We start from the raw sequence: 27,196 nt of genomic DNA on the forward strand, positions 1-27,196 counted from the left end.
AAAAACTGTATGGGTGCCTGTCAGCGAGCACCATTCCACAGATCAGCACACAGATCAGCGAGCACCATTCCTTGCCACTGATTTTAAAATCTCGGCAATACTCGTTTTAAGAAATGATTGGCTGAATTGTGGCTTCAGATCAGTTATGAGTTTTGCATGGATTTTATTTAAAGACATCTAGCTAACACAGATGAATAAACACAAAAACTTTTAAATAACTTTTAAATTATGCACCAGGTAAATGTAATAAAGCGCTAATTTATCTGTCTGAGAAGTAGGAAAGACGAAATTAAGCAGATAGAACGTTTATTTAAAGTAGTCTTCCTTTGAAATAAGGTTAACATTAATTCAGAAATAATGCACTTGTGAACATCACATGAGCACAAAACATTACTGTGACATTCACCACATCAAATTTCTAACCTCTAATCTAATCTAGATATTTCTCATCTCGTTGTAGGCTTCACATGATGTGCAGTTGAATTCCTTGACTGAATAATATAGTCAGATAGTTTTTACCACTCTCTACGTAACATAGGAACATAGGAACATCAATAGCTCTTTTCAATGATACCATGGTCGATTTGTGACCTAACTCCATATAATTGCCTTGGTCCCATTTCCCTTAATACCTTTAATATGCTGCAAACTGAAATGCAGGAGAGTGCATGAGGGCTGTAGTCCCATTATCTCAGCAACACACCAAGTTTTGAAATGAGAATGAAATAGAAAAAATAGTGAAGACACGGGAGAATTGGCAAAAATGCAATACTTCTTTGTTTTTGGATATAAAATCTGCTCTTCTCTTGTTGAAAGGAAAGAAAACAATCCCTTGAATTTAATTATTCACCAGCTCTAGTACTCTATTGTTCCCCAGTCAATGTACAACATATATAGGAGCACCAGGATTTGTGTGTAAGAGTAACCTATGATCTTAATCACTAATGGGCACACAAGATGAATCATCTTAGTGCTTATTGTTGACATTTCAATCACTATATATCAGCAAATGTAAAAGGATATTCCTCTTGGATTCCTCCGTATTAAGATATTGATTGTAGATTAATATTTAGAAATACCAAGACTCTAAGGATAGAATATGTGCAGTGAATCTGATCTAATCTCTTATGTGGCCAGGGACTTGGTACGTTCTGTTGAGTAGTGCCCTCAAAATAATTTCATGGCAGCTTTTAATGCAATTAATCTGATCCCAGTAATTAAGAAGAAAATTAATGAAACAAACAAAAGACATTCAGGATATGTCAGTGGCTTTGAATAGGATTTCTGCTGGATTTTGCCTCAATTTCAGAAAGTTGAATCACTGATCAACAAAAGTCTGTTTGTGAATTCAGTTTTTGATTTTCCCCACCTTTCAAATTGCACTAAAACTGAAAGTAGCTCTTAAAAAGTTCAACTGAATGTAAATTGCACATTCTGCTTTTTAATTTGCTTCCTGATATTTGGGGTAGGGTAGAGTTGGGCTGACCAGTTGTTCTGAACACTTTTAGATCATTTAGTAGAATATGCTATAATTTCTCTAGTCTCCTCTCTCATTTTCCTTAATTTCTAATAATCCTTGTTAATAGATTTTAGTTTAAACAAAGTACACCAATGTACAAATTGAATTCCAATCCTAGGAATTGGAGAAAGATTGGGAATATGTTACTCTAAGGTCAATGCTGGGATCATTTTGGTTTGCAATTTCCTTAGATGATGTACGTTTTGGACTAGGAAGCACAACATTGAAGTCTGCTAACAGTACAAAAGTTGTTGGGAAACTGTGAGGAGGATTGTAGCAAATTTTAGGAAGACATAGATGAGTTAGCATAATGAACAGTCAGATGGTGGATACTATCTAATACAGCAAGGCAATGTATTTTGAGAGGAATAAGCAAAGATGGAAGTCAATCCCAAGGTGTTGAAGTATTTGGAGGAGCAGACACCTTGGGATGCAAATCCGTAATTCCCGAAAAAAATCTGACCAGGTAGGAAAAACATAAACATCATTTAGGTTTTATGAAAAGTGTCAGTGAGTACAAGAGTTTGTGATGTATTTGTACAAGGCTTCTTCTACTCTAAGAAAAAATTGTCACTTCACTCAAATCAATGGGTGGAATTTTCCTGTCCCGCCCTTTGCAGGAATTCTAGTGGGCGGGATAGAAGATTTGGCAGACCACGTAGAGTCTGTTGACCTCGGGTGGTAATTTCAGGTTTTGGGGCCTGCGTGACTGAAAAATCCTGCTCAGTGATTGGTGTGGAAGTTAAAAAAAGATGCTGATACCACCTAGACTCTAATGCAGTGTTACCTAGCAACAATGGCCAGAATTTTCCAGCGGTTCATGACCCACCACCGCTGCAAATGAAGATGGAGAATTTGGTGCTCAGCCAAATGTCCGTTCACTGCAGTGGGACCAGTGAATCCTGTTGGCATGAACGGCAGGAAGATTCCGACCAATGTATTTGAAGTTTGAAGAGTCCTACAGAGCAGAAGGAGGACATTCGGCCCATTGAGCCTGCACCGAAAACAATCCCACTCAGGCCTTATCCCCATGTATTTACCCTACTAGTCCCCCTGACACTAAGGGACAATTTGACAAGGCCAATCAACTTAACCTGCACATCTTTGGAGTTTTGGAGGAAACCGGAGCACCCAGAAAAATCGCACGCAGACACGGGGAGAAAGTGCAGACTCCACACAGACAGTGACCTCAGGCCGCAATTGAACCCAGGTCCCTAGTGCTGTGAGGCAGTAGTGCTAACCACCCAATGAATATGAGTATTTCACTCCATCAGGGTTTAGTGTAGCTCCCCACTTGCGGGGAGCTGGCAGCCCGATCATGCTGGAGTGAAGGGGGGGAAATCGGGCCCCTCAGAGGGTTGGGCATCTGGGCCATGGGCATTGGCACCTTGGCAATGCCCGGGCCCCCTGGCACTCTCCAAGGGGCAAAGTGCCAATGCACAGGGGGCACCTTGGCACTGCCCATTGGACATCAGGCAGTGCTGAGGGGGCGGCGCCGAATGGGACAGGGCCTGTTTGGGGCAGGGCCTTCAGGGACGATGGGTGGAGTGGGGGGTCCCGCTGCCATTCTGCACTTGGGCTGAGTGACAGAGGGAGAGAGGCCAGCAATCGGGGCTGACATTTGTGGGGGGGAGGGGGTGTCAGCCTGCTTGAGGGTGGGGGTTTCGAGGCTGCAGGACGGTGTCGGGGCTGCAGGGGGGTCTGCACTGCCAGGGGGCTGACACTGCGGGGGGTGTTGGCACTGTGGGAGGAGAGTCAGGACTATGGGTGGGGGGGGGGGGGGGGTGATCGGGGGTGATCGAATATTGAGGCTGCGGGGAGGAGATGGGGGGAGTCGAGGCTGGGCCTAGGCATGCTTGGGGGGCCAGTGTTCGGGCCCTGGAGGTAGCGGGGAGGGGGGGCGGTGGAGGGCTGGCGACGTGGGGATTGTGGGGCTGGCCAGCAATTGGGAGGCTGGCAGACAGGGGCCACTGTGCATGTGCCGATCTCAATGCTGACAGATTGGTGCATTTACACTGGCCCGCTCAGTGCTATGCTGCCAGCCTCTCCAGTGGGAATAGATCCCGCTCATAGATTTTTAACGTGATTCACGCTAGTGCACTTAGCAATGCATAGAGTGTGGAAGATACTTCTCTGAACTCCCACTGAAAAAAACAGCATGAATTGCTCCAGTTTTCATGTGAAATCAACACTTTGGGAGAATCGCCCCCCTCATCTAGAATATTGTGTGCAGTTTTGGGCACAGGGTAGATGCAGAAAGAATGTTCCCAATGGTGGGAGTGCCCAGAACCAAGGGTCATAGTCTAAGGATATGGGATAAACCTTTTAGGGCTGAGATAAGGAGAAATTTCTTCACCCAGAGAGTGAGTGGTGAGCTTGTGGATTTCACTACCATGGAAAGCAGTTGAGGCCAAAACATTGTAGGTTTTCAAGAAGGAGTTAGATATAGCCCTTGGGTGAAGGGGATCAAAGGATACGGGTGGAGGGTGGGATCAGGCTATTGAGTTGGGTGATCAGCCATGATCATGATGAATGGTGGAACAGGCTTGAAGGGCTAAATGGCCTCCTCCTGCTCCCATTTTCTATGTTTCTATCCATAATTATGGTTCGCAAACAATGTTATCATCTGTGTTTATTTAGAAATGCAGTTTAATTTAAACTGTCCAAGTTAAATGGGACGCTGATGGTGGAGCAAACTTATTCCAAATAATTAGGTTATCCCCTAGTGAGCAAAGCTCATCTGTAGTGTGTAAAATAGTTCAGGAACTTTTGAGTCCTTGCATTAATGTTTGTCCTTCCCTCAACTTTGAAAAGATAAGTGAAGTAACCTGTATTTGAAGCTAGACTCTCAGTTTATTAATAGTCCACTATTCAGTTCAAAATGAGTTAAAGTTGGCGGTTGCATATAATTACCTTTCGAAATTCCAGTCACATTAACATCCATTGAATTGATGGAAACAATCACTCTGGCAGACAGTCTCAATTACAATATACTCCAGATATTGTATAAGTTTGTTTATTTTAAATTCTTTTTATGATATATATTTGTTCTAAATTCATGGTTATATAAACGTATGTATATAACAATATAGGAATGTAATTTTAAGTATAGACTAATATGGGCACTTTCATTTAATTATGTGGTGATAAGGATTGTGTCATTTTAAGTACAGACAGTCCTCGACTTTATGATGTTTGAGTAATGACGAACAGCACTCATGACATTCATAAGTTTGCACCCGGTTTCAGCTTTAGAATGCAGGTTTCAATGTTACAATGTTCTATGCCGCCCATATTTTATATTTTTGGGTCTTTGACCTCAAATGTGCCCAGGGAAGCAGAGAAATCTCCCTTGAATTTTTCGGTAAAAATGTGACTTTACAGTATGGAGACATGGAGACAGAGACAGACAGGATGATAGATGGACGGGAGCAGTGGAGTGGCAGAGGCAGTGCTATCTGCCTTGGTTCTTTTGTGCCTTGTTTAGACTGACACTTACACTGAGAACATGAGAGCTCAGTAAATATGCCAGCACCATGCTAGGTTCATCTCCTAGCGTTTCCGTGTGGTTTCATCTCCTACAGTGACTTGTTGGCTGACAAATAGCTTCAGACAAATGGCTTACTGCCACCTGGAATCACCAAGCTGATGCACAAAAAATCCTGAAGGACATGTGTTCATTCATGAAATAATCACCCATTTTTAACATTGTATCTATGGGAAACTTGGTTCTGATATTGGTCTACTAACTTGCAGCTTACTATCAGGGGCCAGTTGCGTCGTAAGTCTGAGAACTGCCTGTAAATGGTCATCTAAGTAATGTTATTTTAAATTATGGTCTAAGAGTTGTGGTGGGAAATTCTTAACTGCCTGGTTTCCAGACAGTTAAAGTAGAGGAGGAATATTACCTAGGCCCTTCCCGCCTGGATCCTGCTGACTGTAATTTAAATTGTAGCTACGAAGGGCACACAACAGAAGCCAACAGGGTGCTTGTTTAAATATGCAGATTGGATTCCAATTATACTAATATTAACCCCAGACCTGCATGAGGAAACCCATATGACTTCCCTGTCAGACCAAACCTGCCAGAAACAGGAGTTAGGGTTGGAAGTGACACAGCAAAGTAAGTTTTTAAAACAGATTATTTCCTTTTGGTCCAGGAAAAGGAGACGTGCTTCTCCAGGTGTCAGAATGAAATCATGATCCTTCTTCTCTCTCCACGTCATCGCCTCTGGCCCACTAAGGGGAGCTGGTGATGTAGTGATATTGTTGCTGGGCTAATAATCCAGAGACCCAGGGTAATGCTCTGGGTTCACAGATTTGAATCGGGCAACAGTAGATGGTGAAATTTGAGTTCAATAAAAAGTTGGAATTGAAACCATTGTCAACTGTTGTAAAAACCCATCTGGTTCACCAATGTCCTTTAAAATAATATTAAAAAGTACAGCACAGGAACAGGCAATTTGGCCCACCAAACCTGTACCGATCATGATGCCCTAACTAAACTAAAAAAAATCTCTGCCCTTACTCAGTCCATCTCCCTCGATTCCCTCTCTATTCGTGTACCCATCCAGATGCCTCTTAAATGTTGCTAACGTGCCTGTTTCCATCACCTCCTCTGGCAGAGTGTTCCAGGCACCCACCACTCTGTGTGAAAAACTTCCCCCGCACATTTCCCTTAAACTTTCCCCCTCTCACCTTGAGCCTGTGCCCCCTTGTAATTGACACTTCCACCCTGGGAAAAAGCCGCTGACTATCCACACTATCTATGCCTCTCATAATTTTGTAGACCTCTATCAGGTCTCCCCTCAGCCTTTGTCTTTCCAGTGAAAACAATCCTAGTTTATTTAACCTCTCCTCACAGCCAACACCCTCGAGATCAGGCAACATCCTTGTGAACCTTCCTTGTACTCCCTCCAAAGTTTTCATGTCCTTCTGGTAGTGTGGTGACCAGAACTGCATGCCATACTCCAAATATGGCCTAACCAAGATTTTATATAGCTGCAACATGATTTCCCAACTTTTGTACTCAATGCCCCAGCTGATAGAATCATAGAATTCCTACAGTGCAGAAAGAGGCCACTCAGCCCATCGAGTCTGCATCAACAACAATCCTATCCAGGCCCTATCCCGTAGCCCCACATATTTACCCCATTAATCCCTCTAGCCTAGAAATCCCGGGACACTAATGGGCAATTTAGCATGGTCAATGTACCTAACCCGCACATCTTTGGACTGTGGGAGGAAACCGGAGCACCTGGAGGAATCCCGTGCAGACACGGGGAGAACGTGCAAACTCCACACAGTGACCTAAGCTGGGAATCGAACTCGGGTCCCTGGTGCTGTAAGGCAACAGTGCCAACCACTATGCCACTTTGCTGCCCATGATGAAGGCAGGCATGCCATATGCCTTCTTAATCACCTTGGTCACCTGTGTTGCCACTTTTAGGGAACTGTGGAACTGTGGACTTGCACGCCCAGACCCTTCTGTATGTTAATGCTCCTAAAGGTTGTCATTTACAGTATAATTTGCACCTAAAATTGATCCTCCAAAATGCATCATCTTGCATACATCCAGATTAAACTCCTTCTGCCATTTGGGTCCTTGGTGTTGATCTCCTACTCCTGCCTATCTGCCAGACTCTTCATCATTTTCATTCACTTTGGGTGAGAAATCACCCCACATAATGTAAATATGACCTGGTCATTAAAGCTGACAAGGCTTCCATGGTATCCCTCCAGCCTGAGGGTTAAATCAACTTTCATTCCAAACTCTCATTGCCACCATAGTAAATACTCAGTCACTATTTGTCTGTCTATTTATTGCATTCTACCACATTCATTGTGACACAATTATGCTGTTATTGATACTTCAATGTTTATTGGTGTTTGTTACAGGAGTTTCATCTATAAGAGATACTCTATAATTAGTGTTAAACATTGATAATTTGTTGTACCTGGGAGGTCAGTTACAAGCAGAACTCTCACAATCAGTCAGCTCAAGTAACATAGATATATCTTTATGTTTGAAATGTAGGGAGGACACTAATCACCTCTTAGTGGATAACAAGACAGATGATCCAATTCAGCTGTTAAGATGATGCAATAAACTTAAACAGTTTACATGTCATTTAAACCCCTTGACTAGATTGGTGTCTTAAATTAATTGATGGCTACCTAATAGTATTTATAATAGGAACATGATGTTGAATTAATAATTGAAAACAGGTGATCTGGCTTCATTAAGAGTGTCATGTGATAATCAGTCTTACAATATACTTCAGTGAAGAAAATGTTTTCTGTGCTGCTAAACCATGAGATGGAGAATATTGTTCAGAATGCAGCAGGCCAATGTTGGGCAGAGTGGGTTGATGAATATTCTGGAGTTCTTTGGGGATCAGTGAGGTTCTATGCAGAACTTTCTGTGAAATGATTGAATTAGTGAGGTATTGTCCATGACAGGTAGATTACACAGGATCTAGGCTAGGAACAGGCTTGATCAACTAATCTGTATGCATGCTTTCCCTCTTAAGAAAATGGCATTCACAACATAGGCATCAAAAGATATGACACATGTGATTACAGGCCACAAAGCGTTTGGATAACAGACAATTTAATTTAAATGCTGTATAAATTAAGCAAACATTCAATAAGGAACTCAGAAGCAACCTCGCTATTCATAGAGAGTGAGAATGTGGAACTCACTACAACGTTGAGGCAAATAATACAGATGTATTTCAGGAGAAGTCTGATAAGTACATGAGGTAAAAAGGAAATACTGGAAGGTTGAGATGAAGTGAGGCAGGAGGAGTCTTGTGTGGAGCATAAACACCTGGAGGCCGAATGGCTTCTTTCTGTGCTGCAAATTTTATTTAAATAGTCCAGAGATATCACAAAGGATGTGATCAACACATCAAAACAGAGATGAGGAGGAATTTCTTCAGCCAGAGAGTGGTGAATCTGTGGAATTCTTTGCCGCAGAAGCCTGTGGAGGCCAGGTCATTGAGTGTCTTTAAGACAGAGATAGATTGGTTCTTGGTTAATAAGGGGATCGGGGGTTATGGGGAAAAGGCAGGAGAATGGGGATGAGAAAAAAATCAGCCATGATTGAATGGCGGAGCAGACTCGATGGGCCGAGTGGCCTAATTCTGCTATGGTGTTATGGTCTAATACCAGTTGTGTATGATGGTGAAAGTTTATGTTGAAGCAATTTTTTACCTGGCCTCACATGCAAAATGCACTGTGGTCTGCGTTTGCATTCATAAACACGTGAACAGAGCCTTTGAAGTTATGGGATGATAAGATCATTTTTGTTTTTAAAGTGAACAGATTTAAAAATCAAAATTTTCACTGAAATATCATGAAGTTTGATGGAGGGAAAAACAATCTCATGCATATTAATTGGTTGAATTGAACTTTATCTGGCCTTCAGTTTTTATCATATAGAAATCCTGTATACTGTTTGGATTTTGCTTCTTTTTCAATATTTGATTGTTCGACATTTCTACTGAAAAAGTCGTTTTTGGGCTTTAGTTTGGCTCAAACAGCCTGTAAATCCAAACTAATAGGAAGCAATGTGCCCGATTTTACCATCAAGTTGCGCATGTTTTCAGGCGCGAAAACTTGGTAAAGTCGGGTGTGAGGCAAGTAGTTCGATCCGCCCCCGCCACTGCGCCGGTTCCCCCTTTACCAAGGCCCGAAAATGGCTGTGATCTTGACCACGCCCAAAACAGGCGCGACGGCCATTTAACTGTATTTAAATTGACTTAATGGGCTGCATGCCCAACCTTACCAGCACTTCCCCCTTTACCACTGCGTTCGCCCATCCAGATTGGGCACAAAACAGACATGCTCCACAAAAGTCCGATTCAGGCACTCCAGCTAGTGAGGAGGTAGGTGCCGAGCATCTGATGGCTCTCTGCTTGAGATCAATGGGGGGTGGGGAAGGGGGTTCCGCTGTCACTCTGCCTGTGATCAGTGAGGGGGAAGGGGGGGTCTGCTGCCACTCTGCCTGTGATCAGCGAAGAAGCCCTTCGGCCCATCAAGTCGAGAAACACCTGAATCCCACCTAGTCCCAACTACCAGCACTTGGCCCATAGCCTTGAATGTAATGATGTGCCAAGTGCTCATCCAGGTACTTTTTAAAGAATATGAAGCAACCTGCCTCCACCATCCTTCCAGGCAGTGCATTCCAGACCATCACCACTCTCTGGGTAAAAACGTTTTTCCTCACATCCCCCCTTACCTTGAACCCATGTCCTCTCGTGACTGATCCTTCAACTAAGGAGAACAGCTGATCGCTATCTATTCTGTCCATGCCCCTCACAATCTTGAACACTCAATCAGGTCACTCCTCCGTCTTCTCTGCTCCAAGAAAAAGAACCCAAGCCTATCAAACCTCTCTTCATAACTTAAATGTTTCATCCCAGGCAGCATCTTGGTGAATCTCCTCTGGACCCTGTCCAGTGCAATCGCATCCTTCCTATGATGTGGCAACCAAAACTGCACACAATATTCTAACTGTGGCCTCACCAAAGTTCTAAACAACTCCAACATGGGACGTGGGTGTCACTGGCTGTGCCAGCATTTATTGCCCATCCCTAGTTGCCCTTGTTCAGAAGGCAGTTGAGAGTCAACCACATTGCTGTGGCTCTGGAGTTGCATGTAGGTCAGACCAGGTAAAGATGGCAGATTTCCTTCCTTAAAGGACATTAGTGAGCCAGATGAGTTTTTCCAACAATCGACAATAGTTTCATGGTAATCAGTAGATTTTTCTTTCCAGACTCTGTTTTATTGAATTCAAATTCCACCATCTGCCATGGGATTCGAACCTCAGTCCCCAGAGCATCAGCTGAGTTTCTGGATTAATTGTTTTAGCAATAATACCACTAGGCCATCGCCTCCCCTATTTCTATACCTCGATTAATAAAGGCAAGTGTCCTGTATGCCTTTTTCACCACTCTACTAACATGCCCTTTCGCCTTCAGAGAAAGTAGAAAGAGACCAAAGCCAGAATTTTACATTGATCAGATGGACGGATGCCTGACCTGGAAGAGTGTGACGTTGTGGGAGAAGACATTCTGACATCATCATGCACTTGTTCAATATTTTGGTCAGCAGGCGGGCACGAGAGTTGGACGTGCAGCCACTGATAATCTGGAAGGCAATTTAACCCATTAAGGGGCCAATTGAAAACAATTTTAAGTGGTCCATTTGCATTTATGGTTGGTGGGCAGGTTGATAGGCTAGGCAGCATTTACATTTCAGCTGCAACCATAATCCAGGGCAGGATGAACTGTCAGGGGTGAAATAAAATGAAAAAGGTGTCTGGGGACTGAGGTCTGTGTATGATTTAGCTGCCCAGATGCTCGTGGCATAATTTTAACATCAATATTTATATTTCACGGGTCAGTTGCTCCGTGATGTGCCTCCGCAGTTGCTGTCGACCTGGGGAAGCACAGTAGAAGCGGCAGCCTGTACCCTCCCTTTTCTTGATGCCAGCCCTCTTCTCGCCCACCCCGGCAGCGCTCAGTCTTTCACAGAGCATGTTTCACAATGGATGGTCATTAATTGGCCAGCTGGCATGAACTTGTGCTCCGGGGCTGACTACGGCTGGGAACGTGTTTCGAGTCTGCTTCCAGGCCTGTCAAGTGTGCGTGTCTGACCGGTGAAAAATTCAGGCCATAGGGAGATTGTAGACTTAAATGTGTTAACACTACTGCGACCAATTCAGAACATCTCAGAACCTGTAACGTGTATCACTTTATTTTCATCACGATTCCAAAACTTTCACATTGCACTGATGACTTACATCTGGGAAATGGGGGAGGCAATTTTTAGAAGAGCTGAGAGCACATCAGCTGGTTCTTCTATTCCAATCTGCAATGTACTGAACCTAAGTTGCACTGAGTGAAACCAAGCCCAGGTTTCCCGATCAGGATCAGAAACCCATTTTGGACCCTGAGCAAACAGAACATTGCATACTTGCCTTCTTCTGATTTTACTGAGCATTCTTCCAATGGAGGGAGGATCCTTCATATTTGACCCAGTGTAGCATCACAGAGAATTTGTAGGGAGCATCACAGAGAATTTGTGCAAAAGCCATGCCCCCTTTGTACAGCACGAGCTGCCATAATCCACTAAAATGAAGTTTAAATGTCCCAAAGCTGGTTGGAAAACAGCTATGGAGAGAAAGTAAATGGTATGAGGGTAGGGTGGCAGGGAGGTGAGTGAGGTGGGTAGGTTGACAGATGGGTTAGGTGGAGATCAAAGTGGGTCAAGTGATAGATGGGTAGGGTGACAGCTGGATAAGTGGATAGGTGGGTTGGGATGTAGTCAGGTGGGGTCAGGGACTAGTCAGGTCCGGATGGGAGAGGGTCGGAGTGTTAGGGAGAGTAGCCGAGAGGAGTGGGGCGTTGTTGGCGGGGGTGGGTGGGTGGGTGGGTGGGGGGGGGGGGGGGGGGGGGGGTGGTTGTCGGGAGCGTGGTTGGGGTTCAAGGAGGTAAACTGGGTGTTTGGGGGGAGGGAATCAGTGGTATCTGTTGTAGGTTTTTCCTGGGTAACTATCCAGGTAAACAAGTTGGAATAAACAGAAGTATTGGACTCGAACTCACAATTTTGGACCAAGATCTTCCAATCAGGATCAGAACCCCTTTTTCTGGCTTTGATTAGACAAATAAGCACCTACTTACCTTCCCATGGAAGGTCCTTCACATTCAACCCAGGAAACCTCATAGGAAATAGCGCAGAGGATCCATGTAAAAGCCAAACTTCTTTTCTTATAGCACTAGCTGCTGTATTCTTGTAAGTAAAGAACACAAGTGTTCCAAAGCTGCTTTGAAAATGGCAATGGAGAGAAGGTGTGTAAGGGTAGGGTGGTAGGTTGGTGAGGTAGGTAAGGTGGCAGGTGGGTGAATGGATAGGTAAGTCAGGATAATTGGATAGTATGGCTGGTCAGGTCAAGTTGGGAAAATCATGGGGTATTTGGGCATGTGTGTGTGTGTGTGTGTGGGGGGGGGGGGGGCGGTTAGTGTGAGTGATTATGGGAGGGGTCATTTGTGATAATTGCCCAGGAGTTAGACTAAAATTTTTCCTGTCTAATATTTCCTGGGTAACTATCCAGGTGAGTACTGCAGAACTGTCAAAAATCTCCACCCCTAACTCAGAGCTGGAGATATTTTCAAAGAGTCCTGGGAAACAGGCTTGAAGTCCTTGCATTGGGATTTCCAAAGGGTCCCATAGCATATCTACTGGGGTTCATCCAGTCTCTGACTAACTGGAGACTGGAAGGTCTGAGCCCACTGACATAAAATGGCAGGGCATATATCGGCACTGAAAGCAATCAAAAGGACTAAAGAGAAGCAATCTTCTTGTTTTCCATGAATTGATGAGAGTTTTTTTTCTAAGTGCCAATACAGCAGGTTATGGTCCTTGTGGTATTTCTCCTAATATGTGCATTCCTATTCAATGATATTAAGTCTGTATCAATTCCCTTTTACTTCTGTGTTGTTTTCATGCAGTGTCCTATGTGATCCAGCACAGTGGTTAGCACTGCTGCTTCACAGCTCCAGGGACCTGGGTTCGATTCCCGGCTTGGGTCACTATCTGTGTGGAGTTTGCACATTCTCCTCGTGTCTGCGTGGGTTTCCTCCGGGTGCTCCGGTTTCCTCCCACAGTCCAAAGATGTGCGGGTTAGGTTGATTGGCCAAGCTAAAATTGCCCTTAGTGTTCTGGGATGCATAGGTTAGAGGGATTAGTGGGTAAATATGTAGGGATATGGGGGTAGGGCCTGGGTGGGATTGTGGTCGGTGCAGACTCGATGGGCCGAATGGCCTCTTTCTGTACTGTAGAGTTTCTATGATTTCTATGAAAGATAAATGCAATTACATCAGTTACCTTTTTGGACATGGGACAGAACACTGGCAGTCAGGAAGATTTCTAAAATTAGATTTATTGTAGCAAAATTCATTGATATCTTCAGCATGTAATGCCTTCACATAATATGACACAGGGGAAGTAAGTACAGCTGCTTCTTTAAAAAAGTTATTTGCTATCTAGTTTACATTTTACACATTTCTGGAGCATTCACTCTGGAAACACATAATTTGGTTCAATACTGATCAATAACAAATTTGATTTTCTTAATTCCATCAGTTTCCTTCCTGCCCAGAAGGCACTGACTTTTACTAAGATATATTTTCATGATCAACTGCTGCCCTTATAAGTATTGATCAATATATCGTTAATTTTCTATGTGTGAGTTAAGCTTTGACTGTTAGCACGATATTTACTTCCTGTGGGCTATATTTGATAAACCCCAAAAATAGGTGTGAAATGCTGATGGCTTATTAATTCACACCTGTTGGTTGCAACCCCAGCTTTTTGCTGCCTCTTCATTTCAAAGATTTCAGCATTTAGCCAGCACTAATCAGGCTGTTGGTTGGCTGGTTGTATCAATAGGGATGATGCATTGCGGTTGGAGCAGGTGCTGAAAATCATGCAGGAAGTGAACCTGATCTGGGAAACATTGAAGACTGGCACAACATGGGCTCCAAGGTTCTTGGATGCTACACTGGAGGCCTTGAGTGGAGGAGATGGAAAGAAGGACTGATGTCCTATATCCACAAAGGGACAGAAAGCCCTCTGGACGCAATTTAACATAGAGCAGATAACCATGGAGCCTAATGTCAAGAGTCAAGCCTCAAGGACCTGAATGCAGTGCTGCAAGAAATTCAAAGACTGCACATGAGTGGTCAAGGTCAATGAATGCATCCTCAAATGTTATATCCCACCAAGCGCACTATAAGCCCCACACACTGTTCAGTTCACCACACCTCCAACACCCACCTGCAAAAAATTTCCATTAGTCAGGACACATATCTACCTTGTATCGTGCAAGCCTCACACCCACATCTCACAGGTTCCTGCACTTCCAGCTATTCTCTATGATAACCATAGCACTCAAGCAGATTGCATGGCACTCACTGATGCCCTTCCCTGTCTCTTGCAGGACAACAAGCATACGTCCAGAAGCAACAAGAGCTAACTAGAAGCTTAACAGGCCCATTTGCATGACTTATTATCTATGGACGTGATGGTGCTGGCAAATATTAGAATGGCCGTTGTTGAAGCTGTGGCCAACGCCGAAGCTGAAACCATCAGATATGATGGCATTCTCAAAACAAATCCTCCTTCATACATCACTTCACCCTCACCTCACACTTTCTTCTGATTTTCAAGATACAGACGCTGTAAGCATGTACCTTTAACTTTACATTCCTACTCACACCACAATCTTACCCTCGTGTTATTTTCCATTCAGATACCCAAGAATTACAAACTGGCCAGGTAGTGGAGGAACAACAAGTGCACAATGATGATGAAGATATGTGGTTACTTGATTTTATTCCATCAGCGACTAGCTCAGATTGATTCTAACATTGTGTTGAATTTAGAGGATAGCATATGGGTAGTATCAGAACATGCTGAGACACCAGGTTCTGCTACAAGGGGCAACCTACACAAGAACACTGATAGGTGTGCACAACAAATGTGTAGTGCATTGGGGAGCTGATTGAAAACTTGCAGTCAACGTTAGGAAGTATGGAAGGGTTAAGTACAAAGTAAGAACATAAGAACATAAGAAATAGGAGCAGGAGTAGGCCATCTAGCCCCTCGAGCCTGCCCCGCCATTCAATAAGATCATGGCTGATCTGACGTGGATCAGTACCACTTACCCGCCTGATCCCCATAACCCTTAATTCCCTTACCGATCAGGAATCCATCCATCTGCGCTTTAAACATATTCAGCGAGGTAGCCTCCACCACCTCAGTGGGCAGAGAATTCCAGAGATTCACCACCCTCTGGGAGAAGAAGTTCCTCCTCAACTCTGTCTTAAACCGACCCCCCTTTATTTTGAGGCTGTGTCCTCTAGTTTTAACTTCCTTACTAAGTGGAAAGAATCTCTCCGCCTCCAAAGTACAAAGGGTCAAGGGCTTTGCACAGAGCTTGGAGCACACCCTTACCAGAAATGATGATGAACTCCATTCACATAGTGTGAACCCAACCATGATGCCCCAACTGATGGCAATATTGCAGCACCAATTGCCATAGACGTAGCAGACATCTAATGTCTGAATGTGAAAGCTAAAACTGTTGCCATGTAAAGTTACCTTGAAGCCATGCAAGCTCATACTGTCCCCATCATTGCTGTGGAATGCAGTTTGCAAAGGAGCTTCATGGCGATCCATTAATTTGCACTCCCTTATATTACTAAGATTGCTGAGGTGTTGTCCCAAGGGAGTAGCAGTGATTTCATGGGACATAAGCTGGCTGTCCTCACTCAGGAGGACATCATTCATCCTTCAAAACTGCAGCCAGGCCATCTAGATATGGAACTGCTTGAGGTTGTCCTCCAAGTTCTTCTGCACTCTTTCCACCATTGAAAGTCAGCAACCTTTTCCAGCCAGGCTGCAGCTACAGGTGTAGCATGGCAGGCACACTCGAACCGGCAAAAGCAAAAAGAAAACAGGCACAAAGGAAGAGCAGATAAGTGATTTGTTAAATTCTGCAAGCAATATGTAATGATTTCATTCATAAATTTTGTTTGGAATGTTTATTTTGTGTTGGTTTTTATTTTTGTATTGTGGTCAAGTGACAAGGGAAAGCTAATATGTGGGTCAATGGTAACCCCGAGGATGTTGATAAGGGGAGAATTCATTGATGGTAATGCCATTGAAAGTCGAGGGGAGATGATTTGATACCCTCTTGCTTGAGATGGTCAATGCCTGGCAATTGTGTGTTGCAACAAGTCTCAATGTTGTCCAGGACTTCATATGGTCATGGACCGCTCAGAGTCACAAATGTTGCTGGGCATTGTCCAATCATCAGTGAAACTTCCCAATTCTGAACCCTAATGATGGAGGGAAGGTAATGGATAAATAACTGGAGATGGTTGGGCCTAGGACAGTACCCTGAGGAACTCCTGCAGTGATATCCTGGGACTGAGATGACTGCCCTCCAACCACAACAATCTTCCTTTATGCTAGATATGACTAACCAGCAGATGTTTCTTATCCTGATTCCCATTGACTCCAGTTTTGCTAGGACATGGCACAAATGGTTAAATGCTACCTTGATGTCGAGGGCAATCAATTGCACCTCACCTCTGGCATTCAGCTCTTTTGTCTACATTTGGATCAAGGCTGCAATGAGGTCAGGACTTGAGTAACCTTGGCAAAATCCAAACTGAGTGTCACTTAGCAGGTTATTGCAGTGTAAGTACTGCTTGATAGCACTGTTAATGACCCCTTCTATCACTTTGCTGGTGATTGAGGGTAGACTGATGGTGAGGTAATTGGTATGAGAAAAAGCTAGCTACCGATAGAAAAACAGATAGTAAGAGTGTCTATAGATATTTGAACAAGGAAAGAAGTAACAAAGTGAGTGTACATTCAATAGAAAGTGAGTCTGTGAGTTAGTAATGGAAAATAAGAAGATTGCAAATAAATTGAAGAAGTATTTTACCTCAGTCTTCATAGTTTATCGAAAGTAAGTTGTGAAAAGGACATTGGGAGGCTACAAAAGGATAGAGATGGATTAGGTGAGTGGACAAATATCTCACAAGTGGAATATAATACAGGAATATTAATGTGAGTTTAGTCCCAACAATAAGACATAAAGAAGGGACTGCTAATGAAACTGACATACAATATTTAGCATTCCATATTCTGCTACACCCTTGTCAAAATACCCTCATACTTTCAAAATCCTCTTCAAAACCTAGCTGTTTAATTCACCCATGGTTTCCTCTCAAGTTCCCTTCAATTTCTGTTTGGTAACAGCTTCTTTTTGTGAAGCATTTTGTTTTTTTTATTAAATGAAAAGAGGTATGTAAGTGCAAGTTGTTGTTCACAAAGTTCTGTACTCAACCAAGTGTATGCCTAAAAGCCTTAAACATTTAGTCAACAAATGGGCTTAATCTTATTAACATTAGTAACTTACGTTGCCTTTATTGTTGGTCAATAGTTATTTTCTCTGTGCTTTCTCCCATTTCTCAAAGTCATGTCTCCTTCCTAACATTTAAACTTCCATGTAGGTGTGAATCAGTCTGTGCTGGAACCTGGGCGGCATGGTGTTGGCACAGTGGTTAGCACTTCTGTCTCACAGTTCCAGGGACCTGGGTTTGATTCCCGGCTTGGGTCATAAGAACATAAGAACTAAGAGCAGGAGTAGGCCAACTGGCCCCTCGAGCCTGCTTTGCCATTCAATAAGATCATGGCTGATCTTTTTGTGGACTCAGTTGCACTTACCCGCCCGCTCACCATAACCCTTAATTCCTTTACTGTTCAAAAATTTATCTATCCTTGCCTTAAAAACATTCAATGAGGTAGCGTCAACTGCTTCACTGGGCAGGGAATTCCACAGATTCACAATCCTTTGTGTGAAGAAGTTCCTCCTCAACTCAGTCCTAAATCTGCTTCCCCTTATTTTGAGGCTGTGCCCCCTAGTTCTAATTTCACCCGCCAGTGGAAACAACTTCCCTTCTTCTATCTTATATGTTTCAATAAGATCTCCCCTCATTCTTCTGAATTCCAAAGAGTATAGCCCCAGTCTACTCAGTCTCTCCTCATAAGCCAACCCTCTCAACTCTGGAATCAACCTAGTGAATCTCCTCTGCACCCTCTCCAGTGCCAGTATATCCTTTCTCAAGTAAGAAGACCAAAACTGTACACAGTACTCCAGGTGTGGCCTCACCAGCACCTTATACAGCTGCAACATAATCTCGCTGTTTTTAAACTCCATCCCTCTAGCAATGAAGGACAAAATTCCATTTGCCTTCTTAATTATCTGCTGCACCGCAAACCAACTCCTTGAGATTCCTGCACATGGACAACCAGGTCCCTCTGCACAGCAGCATGCTGCAATTTTTTACCATTTAAATAATAGTCCATTTTGCTGTTATTCCTACCAAAATGAATGACCACACATTTACCAACATTGTACTCCATCTGCCAGACCCTCACCCACTCACTTCGATTATCTATATCCCTTTGCAGACTTTCAGCATCTTCTGCACACTTTGCTCTTCCACCCATCTTAGTGTCATCTGCGAATTTTGACACACTACACTTGGTCCCCAACTCCAAATCATCTATGTAAATCGTAAACAATTGCGGTCCCAACACTGATCCCTGGGGCACACTGCTAGTCACTGATTGCCAACTAGAAAAACACCCATTTACCCCCACTCTTTGTTTTCTGTTAGTTAACCAATCCTCTATCCATGCTAATACATTACCCGTAACACTGTTCACCTTTATCTTATGCAGCAGTCTTTGGTGCGGCACCTTGTCAAATGCCTTCTGGAAATCCAGATACACCACATCCACAGGGTCACTGTCTGTGTGGAGTTTGCATGTTCTACCCGTGTCTGCTTGGGTTTACTCCGGGTGCTCTGGTTTCTTCCCACAGTCCAAAGATGTGCAGGTTAGGTTGATTGGCCATGCTGAATTGCCCCTTAGTGTCCCAGGATCCATAGGTTAGAGGGAGTAACAGGTAAATATGTGGGGTTATGGGGATAGGGCCTGGGTGGGATTGTTGTCGGTGCAGGCTCAATGGGCAAAATGGCCTCCTTCTGCACTGTAGGAATTCTTTGATTCTGTCACAACCTGGGTCTCCCAGGTGAAAGGTGGATGCTCCAAACTTGTGAGAGGTTGGCCACTTTCTAACAATTGGCAATTTTCCATTATTTCATGACTTTTGCATCATATATGATTATAGAACCTTACAAGACATATAGAGGTTACTTGACCCATCACATCCATTTTCAGCTTGCTTAGAGAGCTACGCAATTAATCTGTTAGCCCAACACTTTCACCAAATCCCTTAAAATTTTATTTTTCTGCTTTTTATTTACTTCTCTTAAAAACTGCTATGGAATCTGCCTCTATCAATGTTTATGATAAGGTACTTTGTATCTTAACACACCAATGCATGAAAAATACCTAACTGCTCCATCTGTTCTTAATGATCTTAAATTCATAACTTCTGTTTACTGACTCACCAGCCCCATTGACCTTATTAAAGTCCCTTATAATTTAAAAATCCCTATTATATCTCTCCTTGACCTTTTTTTTTGTTCTAACAAGAATCCCTGTGTCTGCAGTACATCATCATATTTAAAATCTACCATCCCTGGTAGGCATTTTAATGAATTTGTTCTGTACCCTTTTCGTTGCGTCCAAAGCTGGAAATATTCCGACATTTTAATACAATAATAACCAGTGAGTTGTACAGATCCAGCATTACCACTCTGTTTATGTACTTGATGCCCAGTTCAAAAAACTCCAAAGATCCTGTTTATCAACATTTCTTTCCACTTTTAAGGATTTGCATCTCTGTCTCTCTGCTATGACACCTGTTTTAAGGTTTTACCATTTAGTACATAATACATCATTTTCCTTCCAAAAATATATCACTTCAAATTTCCTCCACATTTCATCTGACGTGTATGTGTCCTATCTATTAACTTATTTCCTCCCAAAGTCCTCCTTATCACAGAATTGTTACAATATAGAAGGAGGCCATTTGGTCCTTTGTGTATGCACTATCTCTCTGAATGGACAACTCACTTAGTGCCATTCTCACCTGCTTTCTCCCCATAATCCTACATATTCTTCTTTTTCAGATTGCAGTCTAATTCCCTTTCGAATGTATCAATTGAACATACCTCCACCACACTCAGGCAGTGCATTCCAAACCTTAACTACTGTGTGAAAAAGTTTTATTTCTCATATCACTTTTGCTTTTAAAGTCACTTAAATTTGACTTGAGCAATATTCACGCATAAATAATGAACAGTTAGGAGGTACTGAAGGTTGGCTAACATCAGTGGAATAATACTTCTATATGGAATTAAATTCTTCAGGAGATAAAAAGTGCAAAAGAAAAAGAAAGTAGATTGCTGTAATCATGCAGTGCACTCATTTTATCTTCAAAGAAGTCTATTAAATTTGTCAGATACAACTCGTCTATTCACGTTGGCTGTCTGTAATAAACCATGCTTTTCTAAATATTCATTTTCACCTGTATATTGGCCCCTAGAAATTATTCACTACCAATGCTGGGCTGGCCTAAAGCTACACAATTTCTTTCTTCTTTCTTGAACAGCAGTGTTACGTTGGCAACCCTCCCTTCCTCTGGCGTCAGTTCCATATTAAAGGGAGCTTGAAGGATCGTTGCCTGGAGCCCCTGACAATTCTTTTTGTGACATCTTCCACCCTTCTAAGATGCATGCAACTTCACTATTGTGAGTTCATAAAAATTAAGACAAATAACTTAGTTAGCATCTTTGCCGTTCCTTCATCTTCTGTGAGAATTCTTTTTCCACTTCTGATCAGTGTCACATTTTCCTCAATTGGTCATTTTGCTTTAAAATAAAATAAAATCCTTCATTATAGCCTGCGTTGCTTCTAATCACCATGCTCACATCAGAGCAATTTGCCTGCCACGTCTGATGGTTTGTAAAACATGGTGACATTAATAACATTAAAATTCATTCCAGTTAATTGCTTCTGAGTAGATAGTGAATAGAATTTGTGAGTAGAAACAAATTTTAGAACAAAGAGTGTCTTGGAGGAAGGGCCGGGGGGTGGGGGGATGGGGGACGTGGTTGGTGGTTAAAAACCGGCACGGTAGCACAGTGGTTAGCACTGCTGCTTCACAGCTCCAGGGTCCCGGGTTCGATTCCCGGCTCGGGTCACTGTCTGTGTGGAGTTTGCACGTTCTCCTCGTGTCTGCGTGGGTTTCCTCCGGGTGCTCCGGTTTCCTCCCACAGTCCAAAGATGTGCGGGTTAGGTTGATTGGCCAGGTTAAAAATTGTCCCTTAGAGTCCTGGGATGCATAGGTTAGAGGGATTAGCGGGTAAAATATGTGGGGGGAGGGCCTGGGTGGGATTGTGGTCGGTGCAGACTCGATGGGCCGAATGGCCTCCTTCTGCACTGTAGGGTTTCTAATCTTCTAATCTTTCTAATCTTCTAATACAGTTTTAGGTTGGATCAATGTGTAAAGTCCAATACTGTAATGCCCAATGTGCTGGGAACACCTATCCTTTCTCTTGTGCACTGTCCCTTTGAGACCAACATGGGCTGGAGAGAATTCTGAAAGAGGGTTAATTGGTTTCCTGATGATGACATCATTAGCTTCTAATAATTGCCCATGGGACCCGAGGTTGCTATGGGAATGAACAGCTAAGAAACAAAGGGTAAATAGAAAGTGAATTGCAATGGAATTGGATCAGCCTGTGTTTTCTGTTTGGCAGTTCAGTTCACACTGAGAGTTCATGTAAAGAGGAAACAAATAAGGTTCTAGCTGACTGGAACAGTTTTCTGTTTGCCAGTCTTCAGGGTCCTGGTGTTGAATCAGGCCACTGAGAACAGAACACAGACTGTGTTTTATTATACAGATGGAAAAGGAGTGAGCTGAAGACAGGAAGGGCAATGGAATGTAGATCGGACAACACCCATTGCAGCTGTTCCGGTTTTGCCACCGGCCACTAGACCATCTAAGTGGGTCAGTGAAGGAAATCTCTGGGCATACTGTGCTATCAGGATGCCTGAGTGAGAGAGGATTCCGATGCCTTTGCCTTGTTGGCAGTAACCATGTTCTGGGACTTTGGACGGAATACAGCTACTGGTGAATGTGACTCAAGGAGCAAAATGATTAAATGAGACATCCTGCATAACAAAGATGAGTTGGGAAGACTGTGAGATTGCACATGGTCCTACATTTGTGTAGGAAATAATGTGAGTGCTTGTAACTATGTCAGATATATCTTTGTTATATTGACTTTTTAAAGTGAAATTTACCTTTTTCTTCTGGGAGAAATTTATGCTTTTTCAGAATAACTGCAAGAAACCTGCATTCTCTGGACTTTTGAACAGAATTAGCTGTATAAATGAGTTAAGTTGGATTTTGGCAGATGTAACTAAGGAGATGAAACTAGTAGTAGAGGAAAACTGCCGCAAATCAAAAACCTGCAAATTTGGTACAACGCAGTATAATTCTACTTTCATGGTATAGTTACCCAAATCTTTCCAGGAAACTTCTGCCCACTGTGTTACTTTGTGCTAACTGATTAAAGAATCTTGCAAGTTTGTGTGTAGATGTGAAGGAATTGAACTGATCTGAATATTTAAATGCAATTTTGCCTTCATTTTACGAATTGTTAATACAGTGATTTAACTGTGTGTCCCCTCCATGACAGTCATACTTTCCTCTTCAATCTGAAGAGTGGGACAAGCTTACCTTGGACACTGCAGTGCGTCCTGAGATGGTTGTTGTCATAGTTTATCAGAACTTCTCTAACTGTTGTTCACTCTGGGGGGATTTAATCTTCAAAATTTAATTATACCAAAAATTTTTCAATATTTTGCCATTGTTTAGAATAACCACACAAGTCAAAGAACGGAAATAAATTGCCCTTTTTTTTAACAAGTCTACAGGATACTTGATAATATCACAGGCAAGATTTTCCAGACCCAACCCCAGCAGCGTATTTTCCAGCAGTGGAGGTGGTCCGCCATTGGCTGGCGATGGGATCTTCTGGTCCCGCTGATGTCTATGGGGGAGTGCGCCCCGCACCTCCCACCTCTGGGGAATGTGCCACGGAGTGGATGGCGGGGGAGGGGGGGGGGGTGCAATCGCTATCAGTGGGACCGGAAGATTTCCACCGGCAGGAAGGGCTAGACAGCTATTGCTACATTCAGCCTGGAAATAACACCACATTTTAAAAGCCAAACTACTCTTTCTTCAATATTTTCTGTCACGTCTATTTCTGAATTACTGACTGAAGGAAAGAATCACTGGAGGCAATTTTTGTCTATAGCATATGGGAATCCCAATTCAAATCTTGGCAATCCAGTTATGTATTTATTAAAATTGAAGAGTACATTGCCGAAATCCATCAACCTCACCCGCGGCCAGGATTAACCAGTTCCACCGCTGAGCGCCAAATTCTCCGTTCTCGCTGGCAGTGGTAGTGAGGCATGCAAGAGCGGAGAATTCCACCCATATTTAGAAGTTGAGTGGTATTGTGAATTGAAACCTCTGGAAACATGAATCCATGTATGTTCTGGTAATGAGCATTGTTTTTACCTGTGTCACATGCTAAATGAATTTGGTTGATCTCAATCAAGTCCCCAGTACCCAAGTCAACATAAATCCACAGTATAACAATTGTATCAGTTTTCTTCTTAAAACATGACAATTTAGATTTGTCACACCGCAGACTGATTTTGAATTGCTGTGTTTACTTAAGTTTATAATATCTCCATGTTTTCTTATTACCATAATTGTATGCAATCATGTAAAAAATAAAGACATTTGTTATTTCATGCGTCATTGACAGATACGTTCGAGAAACTTCCAGCCCTCTGTTCCTATGTGCTGGTGATGGGCATATTCTAAATATTTCAAAGATAAACAAGTTGCAATGCTGAGGGAGCACAGCACCTGTTTCAGGTGTCAAAGGTCAAGAAGAAATAAAACGGAATATTTTCCCGTCAGAAGTGGCTGAGATTAATTCATTTTGTATGATTTAAAGATTAAATTCTCAAACACCCAAAGATTCTGTGTGCAATTTGACTAATGACTATTTTTTTTTTGCTTTGCAGGATATGGCCACGCTGCTCCAGACACTGATGCAGGTAAAGCTTTTTGCATGTTTTATGCCGTGCTGGGAATACCACTGACCCTAGTCATGTTCCAGAGTCTGGGAGAACGGATGAACACATTTGTCAAATACCTTTTGAAACGAATAAAGAAATGCCTTGGCATGAAAAGCACAGATGTGTCTATGGAGAACATGGTGACCGTGGGTTTCTTCTCTTGCATGGGGACCCTGTGCATCGGAGCTGCCGCCTTTGCACATTACGAAGACTGGAACTTTTTTCATGCATATTACTACTGCTTCATCACATTGACTACAATAGGGTTCGGGGACTTTGTGGCCCTCCAGAAGGATAAGGCACTGCAGAAAAGGCCGCTCTATGTGGCCTTTAGCTTTATGTATATTTTAGTGGGTTTAACAGTTATTGGAGCTTTCCTCAACCTTGTGGTTCTCAGGTTTTTGACCATGAACAGTGAAGATGAGCGGCGGGATGCCGAAGAGCGAGCTTCTTTGGCGGGAAATAGGAACAGCATGATCATCCACATCCAGGAAGATCCCCAACAGGGCCGGCAGAGGTATAAAACTGAGGTGACAGACCTGCAGTCCGTTTGCTCCTGCATGTGCTACAGGTCCCACGAGTATACCAATCAGGTGGTATCTCACCAGAATTCGTTCAGTTCCCAACTCAATCCTCAGTACTTTCACTCAGTATCTTACAAGATAGAAGAGATTTCACCGAGCACACTGAAAAACAGTCTGTTCCCCTCCCCTGTGAGTTCTGTGTCGCCAGGTTTACACAGCTTCAATGAGAATCACAGGCTCATGAGAAGGAGAAAGTCCATTTGAAACACTTTTTACCTTGATTTGTTTTTGAGCGTGCTGGAGAAGATGAGGAAAATAAAGCAACCTTTCTCTGGGACTCAGAAACCAAGCATGAAGCATGGTTAATAAAGCTCTACAGTAGCGACAATATGCCTTACAGGTGGCAGTTGGAATGTTAGGAACAAGCAACACGTTGGCCATCCACTGAAACTACAAGCTAGAGAGGACTCGTTAGATTGGCATTATTCTGCTTGGGAAGGACAGTAAACTGTTAGAATGAAAGAGTGTTATTATGGAAGTGGGATGTGTGGAAACAATGCATCAGGTATTAATTTTGTAAAACAGTTTAAATACTGAGTTTCAGATTTGACTAACAGAACAGAAGAACCTAAATCCTGTTGCCAAAACAGCATGCGCGTGAACACATGAAGCAGTCGGTACACTGGATGTGTTTTCAACAGCTGGCTCTTTATTACTGGATTGTAAAGTGCAGAAAGATCATTTTAGCATGCCAGTTAAAATGCATGCGCTTTGTACAACTGGTATGCATTGTAACTTACCTGAAAACACAAGTTAACTAGCAATGAAATTAATAAAAACCATTAATATTTATTGATTTATGATGAGTATTTATGCTTTTGTGGCAATTCCAGCCATTTGTTCTTTCTCATCTCTTGTGGAGATTTAACGGAGAATGGGACGAGTAAAAATGAATGGCTGGGGTTGCATTTAGTTATTTAGTGCAGTTATGACTGGCATGACCTGGAATTAGTTTTTGAATGCCTGGGTATAAACAATAAGACTAGAAAATCAACAACAAAAAAGATTTTTCTCTTTAGAAGTTCTAACAGTTTAAGTGATTTTAACTGTTATTTCCAAAATTGATTTTTTCTTTTGCTGTTCTATGAAATAGTTCAAATGATAGGAAGCTGTAACAAAATGTTTACAACTCAAGGTAGCTCTCAGACTTATGTACAAAATGTAATTATTGGGATTGCTTCTTTTTTGTAATGATTGCACTAACATGTATATATTTTACATTGTCTTTACAATTACTGCAGTGTTGTAAAATAATGCACTTTTCTAATTTTTTCATTAAAATATGGCACGTTTCAAAATGTACATTGTTGCTTTTATAACGAATGTACATGGTTAAGGGAAATCATGTAAATTTGCACCACAGAAGCTAACTTCAGTGGTAATATTTTGTACAAAAGAACAGACATCATAGAGATTTATGAATATATATATATAATATATTCAGATTTGAATGAAAATGTACAGAGAAGATTTAACTGATGAATTTAAGTATAAAGAGATGTTATAAATGACAAATATTTTGCATGCAATAAAAATTAAATTTTTGACTACTCTTATGTGCAACGTGACATTCACAAACTTTCCCAAATCAGATCTATAGTCAATTCAATTTTACAGTTGATTACAGTCATTGTTTATAATGACTGGATGAATGAACACACAGGTAAAAGGTAATCCTCCCCCCATACTGTACCCTCCCTTCTATGGAACATTATGGCAGCACCTGTGTCACCAAATGTGACCAGTCTAGAGAGTTTGATTTTTTTCATTAATGGACTAAAGAACTTTCTGGTTTAATTGTTTAACTACAGGTGATAGTGACTACTGGTTCCAACGAAATGCCTGCACCTTTTTCCTAATCCGAGTGCTGTAACAGCACAAATGATTGATCTTTATCAGACTGCACTGTACAAGCTTATTATGATGTACTATGCTAGACACTATCATGCAGTTGTACAAAGAAATGCCTGCAGATATCAAGTCACCTTTCCCAGCCTAATCAGCCATTGTAAGAAACAAACCTTTGATGTAATACAAATGACCCAAAATGACCAACTTTAGATAGTACAAAAAAGCTTTCTTATCCATCATTTACTGCTGTCTGAACTTCAATAAATGACCTTTGTATCATTCCTTTGATGGCTCGGTGTGCAGTTGAGCCATACAGACAGGAAATAGAAAGCACTGGAATGGTTCTTTAGACCATTCTGAGAAGTTAGAAACTATTGTACACAACTCTATCTCTTTTCCCCATCACCCATTTGCTTCACCAAAGAACTAGTTAGCTTCCTATAAATGTACCAGTTTTCCATTGCAGTTTATTTCATACCATCCCGATCGTGTGTAAAACAACATCATTTATAAT

General features: G+C 42.4%; 1 protein-coding gene across 1 annotated transcript in view; it reads left to right on the top strand.

The window, feature by feature from the left end:
* The window catches only part of kcnk9 (potassium channel, subfamily K, member 9), a 54,771-nt gene extending 28,647 nt beyond the window's left edge, over positions 1-26,124 (top strand). The window contains exon 2 of the mRNA XM_078205412.1: positions 24,194-26,124. Coding sequence (XP_078061538.1) covers positions 24,194-25,035 — 842 coding nt within the window. The 3' untranslated portion in view covers positions 25,036-26,124. The remainder of the gene's footprint in view (positions 1-24,193) is intronic.
* Positions 26,125-27,196: the final 1,072 nt, after the last annotated feature.

The sequence above is a fragment of the Mustelus asterias genome, unplaced genomic scaffold (assembly GCF_964213995.1).
Source record: "Mustelus asterias unplaced genomic scaffold, sMusAst1.hap1.1 HAP1_SCAFFOLD_738, whole genome shotgun sequence".
Classification (NCBI taxonomy): domain Eukaryota; kingdom Metazoa; phylum Chordata; class Chondrichthyes; order Carcharhiniformes; family Triakidae; genus Mustelus; species Mustelus asterias.